Raw genomic sequence first — 20,246 nt, 5'->3', positions numbered from 1 at the left:
GGTACTGGTTCCCTATATTTAGCTCCCATGTTCATCAGATCCTTCATTTCACAATTACTAATTGTATTCAAATCCCCAGAAACTGTGTCCACAAGGCCCATGTTGAAAAGGGGAAGCCGAACATGCACAGTGAGTTTCCAAAATTTTTCGTTACTATATGTACAGTTTTTTTTTTTTTTTTTTTTTTTTAAATTTTTTTTTTTTTCCCCAAGGAAAGCTACCATAATTGAATAAAGGATTGTCCTATGGTCATAGTGAAAGTGAAATAAGCCTTCAATGGGGTTTGTTCCCTCACTTTATCTGGTGATAAACTCTCCTCTAATATCCCTGAAATAGAATGAAGCTTCTAAGCTCATTCACCTGCTTGCTGGAAAAAAATCCCACAAACTATGAACTCGTCAATCATATAAACTTTGGGCGTAGCACTTTATCAGAACCTCAAGTGCTTCAAAAAGCTTCATTCAAAAACGAGCATGTCACATGAACCTGCTAAACTCAGGAGCACATTGGTGAAGACTTGCCTGGAAACATGACCCAAGAAGAACATGAACAACTTTTCCTTTTGTAAAAACTTTTAAGTTTACTAATTATCTCTGAAATTTCCATTTTTGGAGCTGCATGACACCGACTACGACACCCATGACCTCTAGATTTCCTGATTGATTAGCAAAATCATTGTTACCAAAAAACATTACCTTGAGAAACTGGCCCAGTAATTCTTAATTGCACTTTTATTCTTCATTCAAATGTAGTAATACGTGCTAAATAAAAGCAACAATTAAAATAATAAAATAATTTTGAATGAGGACATTGCATTGCTGTGTTAACTTGCTGTTTGGACACAACTTTAAAGTTGTGGGTCCATTGAGTAATCTGTCAATGTGGACCGGGCGACCAGGGTCGTGGACCTGTGAAGTTTGGAGAGGTTCTCGGCTGAAGAGCTGATCAAAACCTCTGAAAAACGATGCCCAGCTGATCAGTAAATTGTTGTATGATTAATCAGTAAACTGTTTATAAGTCAAGGTTGTACCTTCCAAATAAATAGCTTTTGTAATAAATAATAAATAGCTTTTATGTAAACTTTTGTAAACATCTTTTTGTAACATCTTTTGTAAAACAGATGTAAACAAACTTCTCAAATAAATAGCTTTTTGTAAACAGTATACTGGTAAGTAAGTACTTACCAGTATTACCTGTTTTAACGGCTGTGGAAATTCGCAGATTACACCATAAAGGGCCCTCAAAGGTGAGATATCTTCTTCATAGGTACATGTGTAGATTAGCCCAAACCCGCTTGTATAGAGGGGAATTTACTGTGGGATTTATCTGGGCTGCGATGCTTTGAAGTTAGCCATTTTTTTCTTTTCTGTCGTTATTTTGAACCAAACTAACGTTCCTCAACCGCCTATCACACAACAACCACCTCAGCAACCACCACGCTCAGCCATCGTCGCTGCAACTACAACCACGCTTCCAACCCGCAGACAACAACCACAACGCCAACCCTCACCACAGAAGACCCTCCCACCACCTTCGCCCCTTTACCTTCACGAATTCATGCCACATCGCTTCCACGGCCATTCCCGCACCACCTGTGAACACTGAACGTCGGGCTGTCTCGGGCCCGTTCGGGCGGTTGGTGCCCGAACCGCGAGCGTGAATGGCGGCCTTTCCCGAGGGGAAAAGTCGGATCCAGAAATGCTTCTCACGCCCACTTCTCGTCCGTCCAATTGGCGAGCGCGGGTGACGTTTGGCCATTCCACCCACTCCAAGCCTGTGTATGTGGGAAGTTCGTATATGCAAGAATTTTAGGATCAGGAGAGTGTTCACGCCCATTTTTGGCCCGACCAATGGCTGACTGGGGGGCGGCGTGCCGCCCCGCCTCCCAGTTGCGTTCTGGATCCCTAAAATCTTGCATATTGGCTGCTCCCTGCCCACCGCCTATAAAAAGGCGAGTCGCAAGGCCGGAATTGGAAGAGAGTTGGGTTTTGGAGTTGCTTGGAGAGTGTCGTCGAGAGGTTGCTCTTTGGGGACAAAGGGAGCGTTGCTATGTTGGCGGAGTTGAGAGGAGTGAGCGCGGTGGAACTTTGCAAGCAAGGGAGCACCGGTCCCGAGGCAAGAAGGATGGCGGTCGGCGACGAGGTTGCGGTGTGGGGGATCGCTCATCTCGTCGTGGAACCCAAGCCAGCCAGCCATTCCCCTCCCCCAGGGCATCAACAATTCCCCCCTTTCCCCCGCGCTGAGATAGTGCAAAAGTGGGCCCCGTTCCTCACCCCACCCCAAACGCCCGTACCAACGAAACCCGCCAAGCGGGCACGGAGTCGGGGCACAGGTGCGGGCCACATTTGCGGCCGGTTCGCTTAATCGCGTCACGACGACGCGGGTAAGACCTCCCCGGTCTCGCGGACCTGGCCGCTCCTCTAAGGTCACTGTGCAGCACATTTGGCCCTGCGGAGCCCGTCTGGCTCCTTTGTCTGTGAGGGTGGCTTCTTTTCGCTTTGCTTTTGTGTAAAATGTGTGTTGGCGCCATCTGTGAAGTAAAACTGTATGTGTTACCGTGTGTAAATGCGTTAGTTGGTTGTATTTCATTCTGCTTTATGCAGTACATTTCTTTTGGATTCTGTATGGCTGTTTCTACGTGCTTTCCGTGTGCCGGGAAATAAAAATGCTTGCTTGTTGAACTGTGCCCGTTTTGCTTTGTCTTTTCTCTATTGACTCTCCATCCTGCTTCACGCTAAGTGGGTTCGTAGTGGGTGCAACGTCCCGGTAATTAATCTTGGAACCGTCCAGGTCGATGATAACACCGCTCGGTTATCCCGGTGAAGTACGAAACGGGCGCCCAAGCGGCTTGTGTCCGGAGTCGACCTGCGGGCGAGGCACGATCGCCCGGTTTACCATCCGCGTGGCAGGTACTTTTCAGGGTAGGTCGAGTTTGGCGAACAACCCTATCCTACGGTGGGTGGTACGATTGGCACGATCGTGGTGAGGTCTTGAAGAAAGCTCCACCTGCGTGACTAGCTCCCCGGCGTTGGTCCGAGAGGGTCACGGTGACAGAATTGTCCGTCCCGGTTGGCCGACGTGCCGCGATTCAAGTTACGTGGCCGTCCGCACGCCGGTGGAGGCGCGACTCCGCAACAATACAATATATGTGCGTGCATGCATTTTATGGTCTGGCTTTCCTTCTTGGGACAGTGCAATAATTGGTCTTAATTTTGATTCTGTACGTGGTTCTGTGGAAGATATTTTTGCATTCATTACTAAAGTACATGTACTGTATGTATATACAGCTCACTTGTAGTGTTGTTCCTGGAAGATATGTTTTTGAACTGTTTTCATGTGTGGAATTTTTTAGTCCGTGCTTCGCATATTCACAGGGCCATAAATGTTGAAGCAGGTTGCATTTTTTGTAAACACCGTGAAATGGCAGGGTCCACCACTGTAGAACACACTGTAAATATGGAAATCTTTGTGCTGCAATCATTTTCACACATTTTGCGTGACAACGGAGAAACACGAATTTTCCGCACGAATATGTTTTGCCTTTTCTCTTGGAGAAATTGCAACACCCGAATGCACGAAGAATGCATGTGCTATCAGCATACCATTACCAGTGGCTTTAGTTACGAGCAACACGCTTGGCCAGTATGCCGTGTAGGTCCATGAATGAAATGCTGTTTTCAAAATATTTTGTCCAGGACTCCAGGTCAGTTAACACTGACGCTAGGTGGTGGTTTACTCCCTCAGACGATGTTCCTATTTATGGTGGACATCGTGTGTGTGGGTTGAGGAGACATGAGAAACCTTGCAGCTTTTAAAACCAATTGTTTTATTTCCTGTACCACAAATATTAGAACCAGGGATGATGTAATCATGATGGAGGAGATTGCAGGTTGGGAGGAAGGTCATGTAAGTAAATAATTGTATTCAGAGGTAAAAATGAATCTTAAGAAATTAAGGTGCTTCACTTCATATTCATACGGGGGTGGGGGAGGAACAAAAACTGGGTACACGGCAGTGGGGACGAGGAGCAGGACTATGAGGCGAGGTGCAGGCAGGCAGGACGACCTCCTCTGAGCCCTCGTCACACTTTCTCAAGTTTTTTTACTCAACTCCCAGCCACGTTCTCCCAAGACCAACTCCCCGATTAGCTCTGCCCCTCGCATGCAATCCATTGCTCCCCCCAATCTCTTCATCCTTTGTGCTGAGTCTCCCAGCATGCCCCTGATAGGGGATGACATATGGACAGAGGTTGTACACACTTTCCTTAACCATAATCCCAAACTAATTGCCACACACCACACCCTGTACGGCACATGCAAACAGGACAATTCTTAAGCTGACATTTCCCGACTTGTGCATACATCGAGATGGCTAACTACTCACACATTGACCGTGCTACTCCATATGTTCCTATCTGCTCTATGGGAATATCTAAACCCACCACCCCCATAAACGTAACGATAATGAAGGGAAAGCACCTCAAATCTAGAGTTAATCATCTCGTGCACAACAAACTGAAAAAGTGGGGTGAAGCATCTTGTTCACTTTGTCGACAGACTTCAGTTTGTGATTGAGGAACTACTTGATTTCAATTGGATGTTATATTTTGAACACTGTAAAAACCAAGTTGGAACATGACCTTGCAGTTTAGCAGTGCTGTCCTTCAGCTCTGAATTTGGCAAATTGTATGGAATGTTGTCCTGAGTGTACATGTGCACAGAGGAGTAAAGGTAATTGTTTTCAGTCATGTCTGCCTGTCTGAGTCCAACAAAATTAGAAAATCATCCCAAAAGGAAACTTGCTGTTTTAAAATGATGTCGTGAAGAACTAATTTAACCAAGTGTTGATTAAGGTGGTGTAAAAAGATATGGTGCACTAACAACAGTAAACTTCTGAATTATTTTATTTTGTCTCCAGGCAGTCTTTAAAACCTTTATTATCCCCATTGGACTTGGTCCAAAATGGGGCTTATGGATTTGGTCTCGATCTTTGTCTGTGCTTTTGGCGTCCGCAACCATATCTCAGACATGCTATGGACCAATTTTATTTGTACTTTGCACAGACAACACGTGATGGTATACACTTGCACCTCACTTTATTTTGGCAATCTGATCAAAGATGGCTGACTGGTAAACTGGTGACCATTTTAGTTGTACATACATATTAGCTAGCCCCTTCAACTCCATTCAGTGAAATTACTAAAATGGGGGGCTATGACATTTTCTCTATTTTTATTTTTTACTTGTTTTATTTCCAATGAATTATTAGAACACAAATCTCCTCCTTGGCACTTTGAAAATCATTCCAGTTAGTACTTTGACAAAATATTACGTCATCTCGACAAATACAATTTGCTGCTGCGGCTCTTAGCATTGGGGAATATCGAGATTCAAACAAATGATGGCTCGTAGGAAATGTAGATCGTGCTCGGAAATGCACAACTAAGAATTTTACAAAGACCCTTCCCATGTCCTTTCTCATGATTGTGTGGGGCAAGCAGTTCTATGAACTCTCTAGTTCAATGCAGTGCTGAGTAAATTAATGGTCTCCTGGAGCATTGGATATTTTTATTAATTCCAATATCTGGCCTCAGCATTGCTGTCTCCGCGAGGCTGGTGCGGAGCTTTCGGCCATACCAGGTTTCAATATTTCCTCGAGTGAATCTAACCAAGCTTGCAGGTTCAGGAAACATTGAAATTAATCTGTCTTTGAAATTTGGCTTCAAATAACAAAGCTTACTGGCTGTAACATTAAGCAATAGAAAATGTAAAAATACAGGGAAGGAGCCCACAAGCTAGAACTGCTTACAGTGGAGCACATACTTCTGCAATGCTGAACCGTTTACATTTTGTATCCCACTGATAGGCCAGATCTGCATCTGGACCTTAACCAAAATCTTATTGGCTGGTTCTCATCACCTACCCAACTCATCCAACTTTTTGAAATATTGTTTTTGGTCCCCATCTCTGTGGCGAACAATCGCTTGAATTAAAAAAAAAATTCTCAGTTCTAAATCTTCACCAAAAAGCGAATAAATTTGTCCGAGTCAACCTGTCCACCAAGTTTCATCTTGATCTGTCCATAACTTTTTGAAACATCCTGCTCAGACATAAACTGAACAAGGATGTTATGCCAAGCACAGTACTTGTGAAATCCAACTACAAGTGGTTGTCATGGAAACAATTTTGTAATTTAGAAAATTGACGATGAAGTGTTTGACATTGTTCTGCATAACAAATCTGGTTGATACGTTTTCGAATTGTGGTCGAATAGGTGTTTTCCATGTTTGGGATGGCTTTGACCATTGACCGTCACCAATTTTTGTCATGTGTACTACATGCACATACAAATAAGTTGTGCAAGTTTCATTTTGATATCTTGAATCATTACTGATGTATGGTAGGTAATAAATTCACAAAAGGCCCATTTGATTATAATGGGGTGAAATTGTTGAGGAAACTGTTGGCATGTCAAGGATAAATTGATCTTTCTGTTTTTTGGTGACCAGGTCTGCCCGATGCACGAACCTTGTACAAATTTCAACTTGATAGGATGAAAAATTAATCTGACCTTGATGTTTGAATACACAATCTCGGCTCGTGAACGATGCAACAGGACAAAAGGAACAGCAGAGGGGGGGGGGGTGCCAACAGCAGAGCTGAAGGCCAAGACAAAGGGAGGCAGACAAATGGGTATGGAGAGGGATGGGGTGGACAAGATGGATACAGAAGGGAACTCTCAAGAGAGGTGGCATTGGAGTGGGGTGTGGGTCGTGGGAGGTTAACAAGTAGAGAAAAAAGAATAGTTTTGGAGAGGGGATGATCTGAAATGGTGGTGAACAGCTGTCTTGAAGACCTGGAGGAGAGAATGAGATTGAAGAGTATGTGTACGTTGGTTCCACAGGTGGGGAAAAAGTGTAACAAATGAGGTGGTGAGCAGTGATCATGGATTTAGGTAGTTAAAGATCGAGGCCAGTTAGAAGGGGGTTGATTGTGGACCATGTGAGCCCTGCAGAAACCTGGGGGGGGGGATGGGGAGAGGCGAGTGGGTAAACAAAGCAGAGAGGGCAAAGAGTGCAAGACCAGAAAGGAGGGAGTGGAAGACAGACCACTGATCTGTCTGCCATGGCAAAGTGATGGGCCCATCGACTCAGCTTCATCGTGGGAGATTCTGGATGGATGCATTTTTGTCGACCTGTGCTCGCGTGACATAAATTGGAACGGCACTCTCCAGTGCACACCTCCGCCGGGCTGAACAGTTTACATTTGTATCCCACTGATTGGCCGGATCTGCATCCAGACCTTATCCAAAATTTAATCGGCTTGTTCTCGTCACTGACCCAACTTATCCACCAAGTTTTGTCATCTGTCCACAACGTTTAAGTATATCTTTTTATTTTTATTTTTTTTGCCCCTTCTTTCAACTATTGAAGAACCACTAAAAAAATTCTCGAATCTGGAACTTCACCAAAATCAAATCGATTGGCCCTTGTTACACACTTAAACTATTCACCAGGTTTTATCCGAATCCTGCTCACAACAAACTGGTGAATATGTAACCTCTGTTCGCCTTCGGTGGCGGAGGTAAAGATATCGGGAGATTATCGGCAAAACAACAATTTCCAGGATATAATTTGAGCCTTTACTTGCAGTGTCTTGAGCTACAGTTTCTTCATTAGGAATTCTAAATAAGCCAGCAGTTATTTGCAATTGTAAAAAAAAAAAATACACAATGGCTTGAAACAAAAAACTATTGTTCAAAATTAACACCTTGTGCTTATTTACCTTCCTCTTTCAGATGGGTGGTAATGAATGTTTTAAGTGTGGCCGCATGGGCCACTGGGCTCGAGATTGCCCCATTGGAGGTAGCAGGGGGCGTGGCCGAGGTGTACGGGGTCGTCTTCAGTTTGCTGGTGGCAGAGGTAAGAGCAATGTGTGTGCTGTGGGTTGTCAAATCGTCAAACCATGTGCACTCGCAACGGTGTATGCTGAGAAAGGCAGACGTTTGGCAGCACATGACATTGTTTTTGGTTGAACATTGGTCTCTCACTGGATGTTGATCCTGTTGCAGACATCTGCTTCCGCTGTGGCGAAAGTGGTCATTTGGCAAAGGACTGTGAGCTGCAGGAAGATGGTAAGTCTTCCCAAATCTTTTAACGTGTTCTTTGCTTTATCTCTCTTCATCGAGTTTTTGAGGCACGATGACTATTGTTTTTTGCTTGTGTGTTTGTTTTTTTTTTTTTTTCTTTCTTTCTTTTTAATGTTTGTGCAACAATCTGTTCCTTTGTTTTCCACCCTTCCTCTTGCATTGTCACTACCATGGTGATGTCACTCTGCTTCTCTTTGCCCACGTCTTTCTTTCCACCCCCCCCACCCCCCAGCATGCTACAACTGTGGCAAAAGCGGCCACATTGCCAAGGAATGCCAAGCTCCCCGCGGTGAGCGCAAGCAGTACTGTTACAACTGTGGAAAGCCAGGACACATGGTGCGTGATTGTGAGCATGCTGATGAACCGAAGTGCTACACCTGTGGGAGTTTTGGTCATATCCAGAAGGAGTGCAACAAAGTTCGCTGCTACCGGTATCATCTTGCATGATCCACCACCTACATAGTCACCAATTTGCCTTTTGTCACTTCCTCACCTTGCTTATGACCACATTGTCTTGCTCGTCTCCTTAGCTCGAGCTGTTTACATTTTACGTATATAAAATGGTTGATAGATTGAGCCCTCCGTTCACTTGATTCCATTCACCCCCCCCCCTCCAAACCACTACCACAAGCACACATTTCCCATATTTAGAGTGATTGAGATTCATGGTGGAGCTTGTGCAAAAACGATCACATTGAGACATTCATGTACCTTTACATGAAATGATAGATGAACAAATCACCATAGTACTGCATATGGAATTTGAACCTGTGATCCAATTTCTCTCGAACTATTTGCTCAGATGTGTGACGGGCCAAACCAAAATCTTCCCACCCTTTTCTCAAACTTTTTTCTGTCATTCCCCATCTTGCACTCGTTGACTTGATATATAGTGGGGCAACTTAGCATAACAATTGTGCATTTTGTGAGGAAAGCACCAAATTTGGCACACTCTTAGCCTATCATATTATGAACAGATTTGGATATTGGGCCATCTCAAAATTTTTGATGGCAGTGGAAAATGGCTGCCACAGCCATCAGCGGCTGAATTTGAGATGGCCCAATATCCAAATCTGTTCATAATATGATAGGCTAAGAGTGTGCCAAATTTGGTGCTTTCCTCACAAAATGCACAATTGTTATGCTATATTTAGCTAAGTTGCCCCACTAATAAAGCGCTTAACTTATCGTGCACTATATAAACTTCTTATCATTGGGATACCCTATTGTTTTTGTACAGATTAATTTTTTTTTTTTTGCTGGCCATTTTTAGTTTATTCGCTTAATTTTTTTTTCTTCCACAACCACTTGAGTGATTGCCACAACTTTCAACATCGGAGTGCCCATCCATGGGAATTTTTTTTTAATGATATCTGATCATAGGTCATGGTATGGTAGCCATGTTGGAAAAAAAGGAAAAACATTGACTTCTCTGGAAACGTAAATTTTTCGTTTTTTTTTCAAACTTTGCATTGGCGAGGAACTCCCCAATGGGAATAAGAGGTGATAATGATGATGTCAAGTGCCTTAATGATATCATTTAATGCGTAAAAATCCTTGATCTATATGAATATTTTGAGGGGATCTACTAAAATTGGTCCAGTAAATTAAATTGACTTAATCAGTGAGGTGGTATTACAGCCATTATTTTTGGGGGGGAATCCATTTCTCATATGGTTGAACAGATCGATACGAAACATTACATGTATAATCAACCACTCGTACATGATCATTATTGTCAGGCCAGATCAGATCTGTGACTTGCTACAGGTACCATGTATACCTGTACTAACCTGTTTCATGGTTGGGTTGTTTGCAACTAAACTGTCTCCCCCACCAGATAAACCTGGTGAGGGTGTAAGGTCATGGCCACCCAGCAGGATGAAAAACAAAACCTGTAATGGAGTGGAGGAGCCCCTTGTGAGTTGATGGCCATCCATATCTGGTGCCCAACTGCATTTGTGGACCTCGTCCTGCAGTTGGGTTGCCTTTTTCTAGGAGGTTGGTGGCAGGATTTGCACTCAGACCACCGTAAAACCCTCATGCTGCAAAATGCACAAAAAATGCAAAGAAAATTGAAAACCCACTCCGTGGGAGTATCTGAAAACCCACTACCTGAAAGTACCTGAAAACCCACTCCTTTGCAGCTACACTTCACGGGCAGCTCACTGGATGACAGTATTGGGGCAAAGCCTTCAGGACCCCTATTCTTTGATTATAGGAAGAAAAGCACGGGGGTAGCCTTCCTGGTTCGGATTGCAGTGGTGATGAGGTGGTCGTCTCAGGTTAGCCTGAGACGGTCACTTTTGTTGAGTGCCTGGAATGTTCTGTCCCAGAGATGATCATCTGAGCTCCAGCATTTGAACATTAGGAATGCAGCACAGTGATGAGGTCATTCTGGGTGGTTATCCCTACTACTTCTCTGGTTGCTCTGATGGTTATTCTGCCCAAGGAGTTACTGTAGCTTTGTCCAATAAACTGACTCCAATGATAATTGAGGTAACACCGGTGAACGAGCGTATTATGAGGCTGAAGGTTCGTCACTCCTTGGGTGTCATTTCCCTGGTCTCTGTTTATGCACCGACCGACGAGTGGTCTCACCGTGAAGGAGACATTCTGTGCTGTGCTGGAGTCTGTGGTTGACCAGTGCCCCAGGCGAGATACTCTTCTCGACCTGGGGGATTTTGATGCATTGATTGGCAATGGTGGGGATGGTTATGAGATGTTGGTCTTTATGGATGTGGAACTGTGAACCAGAATAGCACTAAGTTCCTTGACTGCAAGAAGTTGTGGCCTTGGGGTAGCTGATTCATGGTTTCAGCACCCACAGCTTCATTGCTGGACTTGGTATTACAGTGCTGGTGGTGTGGCAAAGGAGATTGACTATGTGCTCATTGATTGAGGATTATTCATAACTGCAGGATCTACTGGAGTGCTCATTTACTCAATACCAACCACAGGCTTGTAGCAACTCTGAATTTGCAGTTTAAATTTGCAGTAAAGGAGAATGGTACCATCTCAGGCTAGGCTGGATGTTGGCAAGCTCAATAATGAGACAAGCTGAGGAGTCTGTGACCAGGCTGAGTGTGGATTTGGGGGCTCTTGATGTTTTGGGGAATCCTGAAGAGTTGTGGAGTGCCTTCAAGATTACAACCCTGGATGCTACCAGTGAATGTCTTGGAACCCACTGTGAGGTGAAAAAATTTGTCTGAAGGGACACTGGATACCATTGGCCAGTCTCAGTGCCAGGCTTAATGGCAGAGCTGAGCTGTTCAGGGGGTTGAGGCATAAAACTTTACGTGCCCCGAGGGTGGATAAAGAGGATTATGTGGGAGCAATCTGTGAGGGGGTAGAGCATCACCTGTGGTCAAGTGATTCTATTCCTGCATGCAGCGGAATTCATGCATTGCGTTCCTACAAGCCCGTCCCTTGGTTTACTGCATTTATAGCGGAGGGTGGTGGGCTCTTGACGGAGGAGTCCGAAGTGAAGGCCTGCTGGGCTGGTTACTTTGAGTGGCTGTACCAGGCTGACCCACCAGCTGTTGAGTTGACTATCATGGATCCAACTGTCCCTTTTGCTGACCCTCCAGCAACTGTGAACTTACTTCATTTGTGGAAACAGGTTGTGGTGAACCAGTAGAAATGGGATCTGTGGTGTCCATATTGAACTTCTCACAGCTGGTGGAAATGCTGTACTGTCATTGCACGCAGTTCTGTGCTCTGGATCACAGGTATCATCCAAACTGACTCGAAGAGGGGCCTCGTTGTCCCTCTCTGGAAAGAGAAGGGTGATTGCCATGACTGCAACAACTACTGAGGGGAACGCTGCTTTCAGTGCTGTGCAAGGTCTTTGCTCAGATAATTATTGATAGGGTTTGCCCCCATCTGCTTGAGCACCAGCACCCAGAGCAGTTGGGCTTCACACCAAAGAGGTCAAAGATTGACCTTATCTGCACTTTTTGGGTCCTCACTGACCGCAGGCAGACGAGTGTTTTGGCAAGGGCTGCTTGCAGCTTGTATTAATGTCCACAAAGCGTTTGAATCGGTGACTTGGAAATGCCCTCTGGAGGATTCTTGGTCTTTGTGGGGTACCACCAAAACTGATCAATCTGATTCCTCAACTATACTCTGGTACTGAGTGCTGTGAGGCATGGTAGTTCCATTTCTGACTTGTTTCCAGTTGTTACTAGAGTTTGTCAGTGTTGGGTACTGGCCCCACACTTTGCAGAGCTTGTACGGACTGGGGAGGATGTTGGCAAGATCAAGCTGCGGTGCATTGTTTGGGAATGTAAATATCTCTGACCTTGATTTTGCATGTGATGCATTATTCTTTGGGGAGATGCTGGACATCCTTATTGGAGCCCTCCAGGTGCTGAATGAAGTTTGAGCTGCTAGACTTGTGGATTTCCTGGGTCAAAACAAAGATTGAGGCTTTCAACGACATCTTGGATGGTGCCATCTTGTCTGAACCTGTTTGTGTTGATGTGGTCATGGAGAGATTCACTTACCTTGGCAGTGATATTCATGTGTCCGCATGTTGAGCTAGAAGTCTTCGATGCCTGGGAGTCGTGTATTCACTGGAGCATGGGTTGTGGCCGTTTTGGTACCTTTGCAGGAGGATGAAAGTCCTTGGTCCTTCCAGTGTTGCTCTATGGTTGTTTCCTGGATTCTGACCAGAGATCTGAGATGGAGACTTAATTCCTTTGGTACCAGGTCTCTTCAGAGAATCCTTGGCGATCACTGGTCGGACTTTATGTCCAATGAGCCGTTGTTGAGAGAGACTCAAATGAGATTGGTTACCTGCATAGTCCGTGAGCGCCAGCTTGTTTGTTTTAACCAAGCCCATGTCCCCTCCCTTGAGGGGAAAAAATTACAAAAACTTCAAAGAAAACCCACAAAAACATTTTATTAAAAATAAATAATTTTTTGCATTTTCTTCCTTGAATCTTGTATTAAATTAGTATGGTGTTGATGTGGTGCTGGTATGATGGGCTGAATGGCCTCCATCTGTCTGATTTCCTTGTAAATCCTTGTTTTCTTGTAGGTCGCGTGCTTGGCAGCCATATTATATTGAAAAAAATAAATCAAATCCTTTAAAAATCTTTTCCAAAGAACGTGAGACATTGATGTGAAACTTCATGTGTATATGATCGACTACCCATGAATAAATAGTTTCATGACAAACGTCAATCACGTGGTCCAGCAGCGTTATTGGATTGAAAACCTTTAAAAATGGTCATACTCCTGAACCAATTGATGCAAAACTATCAGTACTCAGAGTAGCCAGCCGTGGGGATAAAAGTTTAAAAACGAAAACATCATTGGTGAAGTGGTTTTCTAGAAAAGTGTTTTTAAAGGTTTTTTTTTAATTTGTTGCACAAAAATGGCATCGCAGGATGGCACCAACAGAGCAGAGCAGAGCAGAGTGGTGTGGGATGGCATCATCATTGGAGCGGATGGCATGGGATGCCATCCTTGGAACAGGCGTCGTTCGGTACCTGGCTTAACTGCTCAGCTATATGTAGCATTTGTAGTTATTATTGTATGTAGTTTGCAGATGGCTTTTTATTTATGTAATTTGTACAAACATGTATGCAGGGAAATTCCATTGGGGAAATTGTTGTGTTCCCATGTCTGGTGTACCTGCAGATGCAAGGAGATCGGACATGTTGCTATCAACTGCAGTAAGGAAGATGAGGTGAACTGCTACCGCTGCGGAGAACCAGGGCACATTGCACGAAACTGCTCCATTGAAGCCACAGCCTAAACATCTTTCGCTCTTCACTTTCTGGCTGTCTGCCACTTTCCCTCCAACCCAGTCTGTCTGCTTGTGACTTCAAAAAGTAACCGTTTCCAATCATTCTTTTCTTGTCTATCCTTCCCTTGTGTCGCTTTCTCCCTTGTGCCATGTATTTAGTGGCCACATCTGAGCCCAGCATGTCGTGTCACAAGGGCCATGGCAGAACAAGGGCAGGCCTGATTACGTCCCCTTTAAAATCCTCCTTTCCATGTATTTCCCCTTCCAATGGAGGAAAGTGGCTGTAAAATCTGCCAATCCAGTTAAATGATCTTTAGCTTGTTAGAGGTGTGCTTGTATAGCGATTTCAAAGGGCCTGGGGCTATTTTCCAGCTAGTATATTTTGGGAATGTCGCTGTCAATCCCCCAGTTTCCAGCATGTGGGGGCTTCCTTTTTTTTTTCATTTTGGAGAATTATTTTTTTGAATGTTATGTTGTGTAGCTAATTGTTCCTTATTTTTTTTTCCAGTTTGAAGTAGGAGTGTTATGCACAGTTCAAGGTTTATATAAATTTCCACAGCGCGACACATCATACATAAACTGTTCAAAATTTGAAATGCTTTATAATTTTATTTCTCGCAACACCCATTTCATTTTTTTTTCTTTTCTTTTTCTTTTAGAGCATTATAGTTACAACCTGCTGGGCTGTCGAGAGTTGGATGTGAAATGTTTGATTGGGCTGGAATTCTATATTTGGTGCAATCTCAAATCATTTACCTAATAATGAATAAGTTGTTTGAGAGCAAAACCTGCGGCTGTTATGCTTTTTGTATGGCAAAGTGGAAAAGGTGTTTGTAGGCAATCTTGTACTTATTTTGGTAGTGCTTTTCATTAAAGCTGTTCTAATCAAATAAACATGTGAAGGAGAATATTTGTTTGTACTTTTCAATCTGGATTCATTCTCTTGATGGACAAAGTGAGCTGATTGGCTGGTGTTCCCATCTGACACTGGATTCATGATACTGGGATCCCAGAGACAAATCACAGAAAAAAATTTTTGTTTGTTTTTTTTATTAACCTCCGCCATCGAAGATGGACGGAGGTTACTGTTTTCACCCCTGTTTGTTTGTGAACAGTATTACAGAAAAACTCCTCGAAGGGTTTCGACGAAACTTGGTGGGGGGTTAGGTATGGTCCAAGGATCATGCCATTAGATTTTGGACTTGGTCCAAAGTACAATATGGTGGCCATTTTGAAAAAATATTTGAATTTTTGTTTTTGCATTTCTACATGTTTTAAGTGATTTCCACCCTCCCCCAAAAAAAAATTTAGAGAAAAAAAACAACAAAATTTTGTCTTTTTTTTTTTAAGAGAATGAATTGAGTAGGTAGAGTACGAATGAATTAAGTATGTAAAAGTTAATAGGGAAAGTTGCAAACTATAACTCTGAGCACTGTTGACGTCAAATTGAATGAATAGGATATCAGCTTGAGTGACTCTCGCAGTATTGGCAGCGGAGGTTTTGCACTCTACCGAGTGCTCCCCCTCCAGTTAAACATTGTTTCCTTTCATATCAATGTGAATCGTATAAAAGTATGCATCCTTTTCTTTCACAGTGCAAGTACATTCCTCTATGAGCCTGAGACAGTTGGGGGGGGGGGGGTGGTGGTGAGGGGTGGAATCTGTTATGCAATTGGTTTTTGTACAGAAAGTCCTTCAGCTGTTGCACAAAAGATTACATATAAAGCAGCATTTTGAACAATTTGGTTTAACATACCAGTAGTACTGCTCTCCTTTGGGTTGGTCCTCCTTGCCTCATACATTGCTCTTCCTGATGCTGCAGAAAGAAAGGCCCTCAATCATTTGGGATCTCCCTTGATGAAGCTGAGTATCTCAGCCTGTCGCTCTCCCATTGCAGACAGGTTGGTAGCATCTCTGTATTCTCGTATTCTTTTTGGTCTTGCACTCTTGGTTTTGTCCCTCACAGATTTCTGTAGGATGCACATTTTGCCAGTCACCCTCTTGTTAAATTCCCAAAATGAAGGTTCACTGCAAACAACCTCCACTCATTTGTTCCTCATCTCTTGCCTGTGGGACTACATTCCCAGTCTGGTCAGTCCCATTCTTCCTTCCATGGCTTCAAGACAGCTGTTCACCTCTACCTCAGGTCACCCCCATCCACATTCATGATCTTTTCCACCACAAATGACTCCAGTCAGAAGCACTCCCTTTTTTCAGGTTATTGTGATATTTTCCCTCCTCTCCCTCACCTCTTTTTGTTTGTTCCTTTTCTTTCGTTCCCATTTTCCCCTTCATGTCCTCCCCCACCCCTTGATCTCACACCCTTCCATTTTGCTTTTGATCTTAAAGACCAACTGAGGAAGGTTTCTGCTGAAGTTTTAAATGGAGCGTGAAAGGAAGCCCATGGTTGATTGGAGATAATATGGATACGAAAACCCTCTATACCTCAGAGTTGCTGTGCATTGGTCTCTTGTGAATGCAAAACGGTCGAACTGCTGCATGCTAGTGCCACAGTTCTAAACGAGGGTGTGTGCTTGCCTGTGCATGTGAAGCCAATGGCTGTCTATATACTTACAACTAAATACGCCAATGTCTATCTTCGTAGTTGGTAAATGCCAAATATCTGGACGTTCGGATCATTAAAAATGTTTAGTGGGTTATTTATTTTTTATTTTTAACCACCATTTTAATATTGAAAATCCAATGAACTTCCAGTTAAACGAGTTGTGGAGAAAGTGTGACAAAAGATTAGCCTCGATTGCTTTACACATAACCTTTATTAGTGTTGCACATAGGTAAACAAATGGCCAAAGATGAGTGAGATTACAATTTAATGTCAACATTCTCTTCCAATTACATTTATTATGGTCAGTAGTCTGCACTTTATGGACCTTCGTCAATGATTTGGCACTTGTGTGTTCTCAAATAGAAAAATTGACATTTCTGAAAAAATTCAAAATTTGCATTAATTTGACCTTTTAACTTTTAATATTTTACCGTGATAAGACGAGTAACAAACAAGTCGTGACCAAAAATATTGACACCCTTGCACTTTAATTTTTATTTTTTTTCTTCCAGAAAATTGTTGAAATTAAAAAAAAAATCTTTTGGAATCCACAAATATATTTCTTTAGTTTGCAATGAAACAAAACAAAAAAAAAAGTGGACAATCTTACTAAATCTTAGCTTACCCTAAAAATGGTCCAGCAATATTATTGGCACCTTTTAGAAGTTGTTTGAAATAATTTGATTTCAAGCCCGTTTGAACTGAGAAAAGGAGTCATTCTGCTGTTTTGTGTGCACTGCAATGAGCAGAGAAAAAGAAAATCAGAGAATCGTTTGAGGTCAGACAAGATTGTGATACTGGTGCATATATTACACACATGAGTGTGATGAGCACTCTGCTGATCCCCATTGGACAACAGTACACACCAAAGCAACACCCAACACAAAGGCCTTGGCCCAGTGATTGTCAAACAGACGATTATATGGTCATCATCAGTTAAACATCAAACGGAACCACCGATCCATATTTCAGGCTTATTTACCCTCATCAGGATGGTATTCTGATAAATATCTAACCAATGATGACCACATTCGTCGTTTATACATCAGATGCACCTCCTGACTTAATGGTGAGCATCGCCGTGGATTGTATTGCACAGTAAAACCGCATAATCCGCACAGAACAACCAGCCATCTGGGGGGCAGACGAATGGTTGTTCTGTGTGGATTATGCAGTTTTACCGTGAGATATAATCATGGTGAAAGCCATTGATAAAACCATCGTGGTTTGTATTACTGCAACCACCAAGGATGCATCGACTTGGCATATCTGCAGAAAATTTAAAATTATTTGCCATCTTATATATTATTTCCAAGTTTGTGGTTTCGTGTCGCGTTATCTTCAACTTTGTTCTGCGCTCGAGTAACGTGATATCCGGCTTACATTATCTCAAAGACCATATGAGGTGCATGGTACAAAAAAAGTAAATAAAATGGTTCTGAAACGGTGAAATCGTATTCCACTTACTGCATTAAAGTAAAATTACTACTGATACTCTGCATCAGTTCCTTTCTCAAACACACCCACCCCAATATGTCGCGCAGAGCGTGGGTTATGCTAGTTTCAGTTAAATTGTACTGGGACATAACCTGTAGGCATAGTATATCTAGACTTTAAGAAGGCATTTGATAAGGTATCACATTGGAGGTTGTTAGCCAAAGTGAGGGCTTGTGGAATGGCTGGTCAGGTGGATAATTGGATTGCAAACTGGCCAAGTGATAGGAAGCAAAGAGTGGCTGTGAGTGGGAGGATGTAAGTAGCAGGGTACCTCAGGGATCGGTACTCGGACCATTACTATTGACGATTTACATCAACTATTTGGATAATGGGGTAAAGAGTAAGTTTTCCAAATTTGCGGATGACATAAATCTTGGAAGTGAGGTGGATAGCAGAAGGGGTGGTGAAGAGATGCAAGAGAGTATTGATACTTGTATGGATTGGGCAAAAGACTGGCAGATGGAATTTAACCTGAGCAAGTGTAAGGTGTTGGGGATGGAAAAGAACAATGAAAATGGAGATTACAGGATGCAAGGGGTAATTTTGGAGCATGTCACACAGGAGAAGAATCTGGGAGTGGTAATAGATACTGGAGGAAAGCAGGCAGCACTGTGCCAGGCAGCTATAGGTAAAGCAAATAGGGTTTTTGGCTGTATAAGGAGGATCAATTATAAATCAAAAGAGGTGGCATTAACATTGTACCAGAAATTTAGTGAGGGTCACATCTAGAATATTGTGTACAGTTTGTCACCACAGTTCCGGAAGGATGTTGATGCCACAGAGGGTGCAGCGTAGGGCTACTAGATTGATTCCGGGCTGAGCTTGACTCAGCGATGATGAGCGGTTGAAGGAGACAGGGCTCTATTCATGAGAAAGGAGGTGGATGTGAGGAGATATGAGATGTTTAAGATAATGAAAGGTATAGATAAAATAAGTGCAGATGAATTATTCAACAGAGTAGACAGTGACAACCAGGGGCCATAGCTTGAGAGTAAAGAAGAGTTAAGATGGTAGCAAGGCAGGGGACCTTCACTCAGAGTAGTTAATGCATGGAATGGTCTCCCTGGAAAGATAGTGGCAGCAGAAAAAGTAGATAAGTTTAAATTAGAATTAGATAGATACCTGGAATTTATGGAGATAAAGGGGTATGTGGATGATGATAAAACTTTAAGGTGGTTTGAGTATTGATGGTTGACTGTGTGCGACATGCTGTTGTGGGGGGTTGTGTGGTTGATGTGTTTTTAACTAAGCCCATGCCCCCTCTCCAAGGGGAATATAAAAAAAAAACTTTTTTTCTTTCATTAATTAAAAACTTTTTTTTGCATTTTCTTTCTTGGACCTTGTTTGTGGTGTTCGCGCAGGCATGATGGGTTGAATGGCCTCCATGTGTGTTGGATTTCATTGTTGAATATGGCGGTCGACTTCCTGATGACGTGTGAAGAAGAAGATTTCGTCTTAATCGCAAAATTACCTGCTTTATAAATGGGGAAAAGACATCATATCTATCTTGTAGTGTATCAAAGGATAGATTGGTGAGGATGTGGTTTGAGTTTACCCCTTTAGAGTTTAAACCATTAATTATTACCATGCACCACCCTTCATGTGATGCACATTTAAACAGGACAATCCTCAAGCTACATTTCCCTACTTCTTATATGGAGATGGCTAACTACCTGAACACGGCCCATACTCAACTGTAAACTTCAACTGTACTCGAGTCTACCCACCCCTTACAAAGATAACATTATAAACCACAAACACGATTACCTTTTTAAAGTCGCTAATGCTGTTTAACACAACTGAAAGGGAGGAAACCCGATATTCGAGGCATTTTTGCTTTTCAAAACCCACCACAGACGAATGGACCAGAGCAGAGCTCGACTGTAATCTATATACCCCCATAGAGGATAATAAAATGGCCCACCCATCCTTCTGCTCCCGAAGGGATTATGTGTACTCATAAATGAAATGCACAAAAATGTAGTAAATTAAAATACAAGGTTATGGAAGAAGTTTGTATTTTTCTTCTTCTTTACATTACATACAGGATTATGAAAAGCAACAATTTTTAAGCATACTTTGTTGTTTACATTTTTCCATGATAAATGTCTTCATGTTCAATGTGGCCACGAGGATGGACCCATGTTCAACAGCGTGCAAAGATCCGTCGCAGTGCACTAAGCATGGGCTGTGCTGAGGCTGAGGCTGTAGGAATGACAACATTACGCAAGTCATTGATATCACTTTCAGGTTAGTTGCAATCTTTTAAAAGTATGT

The 20,246-nt window shown here is 42.9% G+C and overlaps 2 protein-coding genes across 3 annotated transcripts in view; one reads left to right on the top strand and one right to left on the bottom strand.

The window, feature by feature from the left end:
- Positions 1 to 7,728: 7,728 nt before the first annotated feature.
- Positions 7,729 to 14,816, top strand: CNBP (CCHC-type zinc finger nucleic acid binding protein). Of its 2 annotated transcripts, XM_085898140.1 has the most exons (5): positions 7,729 to 7,921; positions 8,071 to 8,133; positions 8,381 to 8,579; positions 13,544 to 13,642; positions 13,798 to 14,816. In XM_085898140.1, exons 1-5 carry the CDS (start codon positions 7,798 to 7,800, stop codon positions 13,913 to 13,915), a joined length of 603 nt encoding a protein of 200 aa, XP_085754266.1. In that variant the 5' UTR covers positions 7,729 to 7,797; the 3' UTR covers positions 13,916 to 14,816. The 2 variants fall into 2 exon arrangements, with proteins under 2 accessions (XP_085754266.1, XP_085754267.1); XM_085898141.1 differs by lacking the exon at positions 13,544 to 13,642 and having other exon boundaries at positions 7,730 to 7,921.
- A 1,848-nt stretch (positions 14,817 to 16,664) lies between these two features.
- PEX26 (peroxisomal biogenesis factor 26) overlaps positions 16,665 to 20,246 on the bottom strand; it is a 42,915-nt gene continuing 39,333 nt past the window's right edge. Inside the window, 1 exon segment of the mRNA XM_085898139.1 lies at positions 16,665 to 20,174. Within this exon segment, the coding sequence (XP_085754265.1) occupies positions 20,056 to 20,174 (119 nt within the window). The 3' untranslated portion in view covers positions 16,665 to 20,055.

Source organism: Eptatretus burgeri, chromosome 10 (assembly GCF_056783735.1).
Source record: "Eptatretus burgeri isolate ZD-2024b chromosome 10, Ebu_testis_v1, whole genome shotgun sequence".
NCBI classification, from domain to species: domain Eukaryota; kingdom Metazoa; phylum Chordata; class Myxini; order Myxiniformes; family Myxinidae; genus Eptatretus; species Eptatretus burgeri.
The sequence above is the reverse complement of the archived record's forward strand: the minus strand, read 5'-3'. Positions and strand labels throughout refer to the sequence as shown.

Coding starts and splice junctions, on each gene's coding strand:
- CNBP (XM_085898140.1), top strand. CDS start 7,798: ATGGGTGGTAATGAATGTTTTAAGTGTGGCCGCATGGGCCACTGGGCT. Junction 7,922..8,070: donor TCAGTTTGCTGGTGGCAGAG/GTAAGAGCAATG, acceptor ATCCTGTTGCAG/ACATCTGCTTCCGCTGTGGC. Junction 13,643..13,797: donor CTTGGAACAGGCGTCGTTCG/GTACCTGGCTTA, acceptor GTGTACCTGCAG/ATGCAAGGAGATCGGACATG.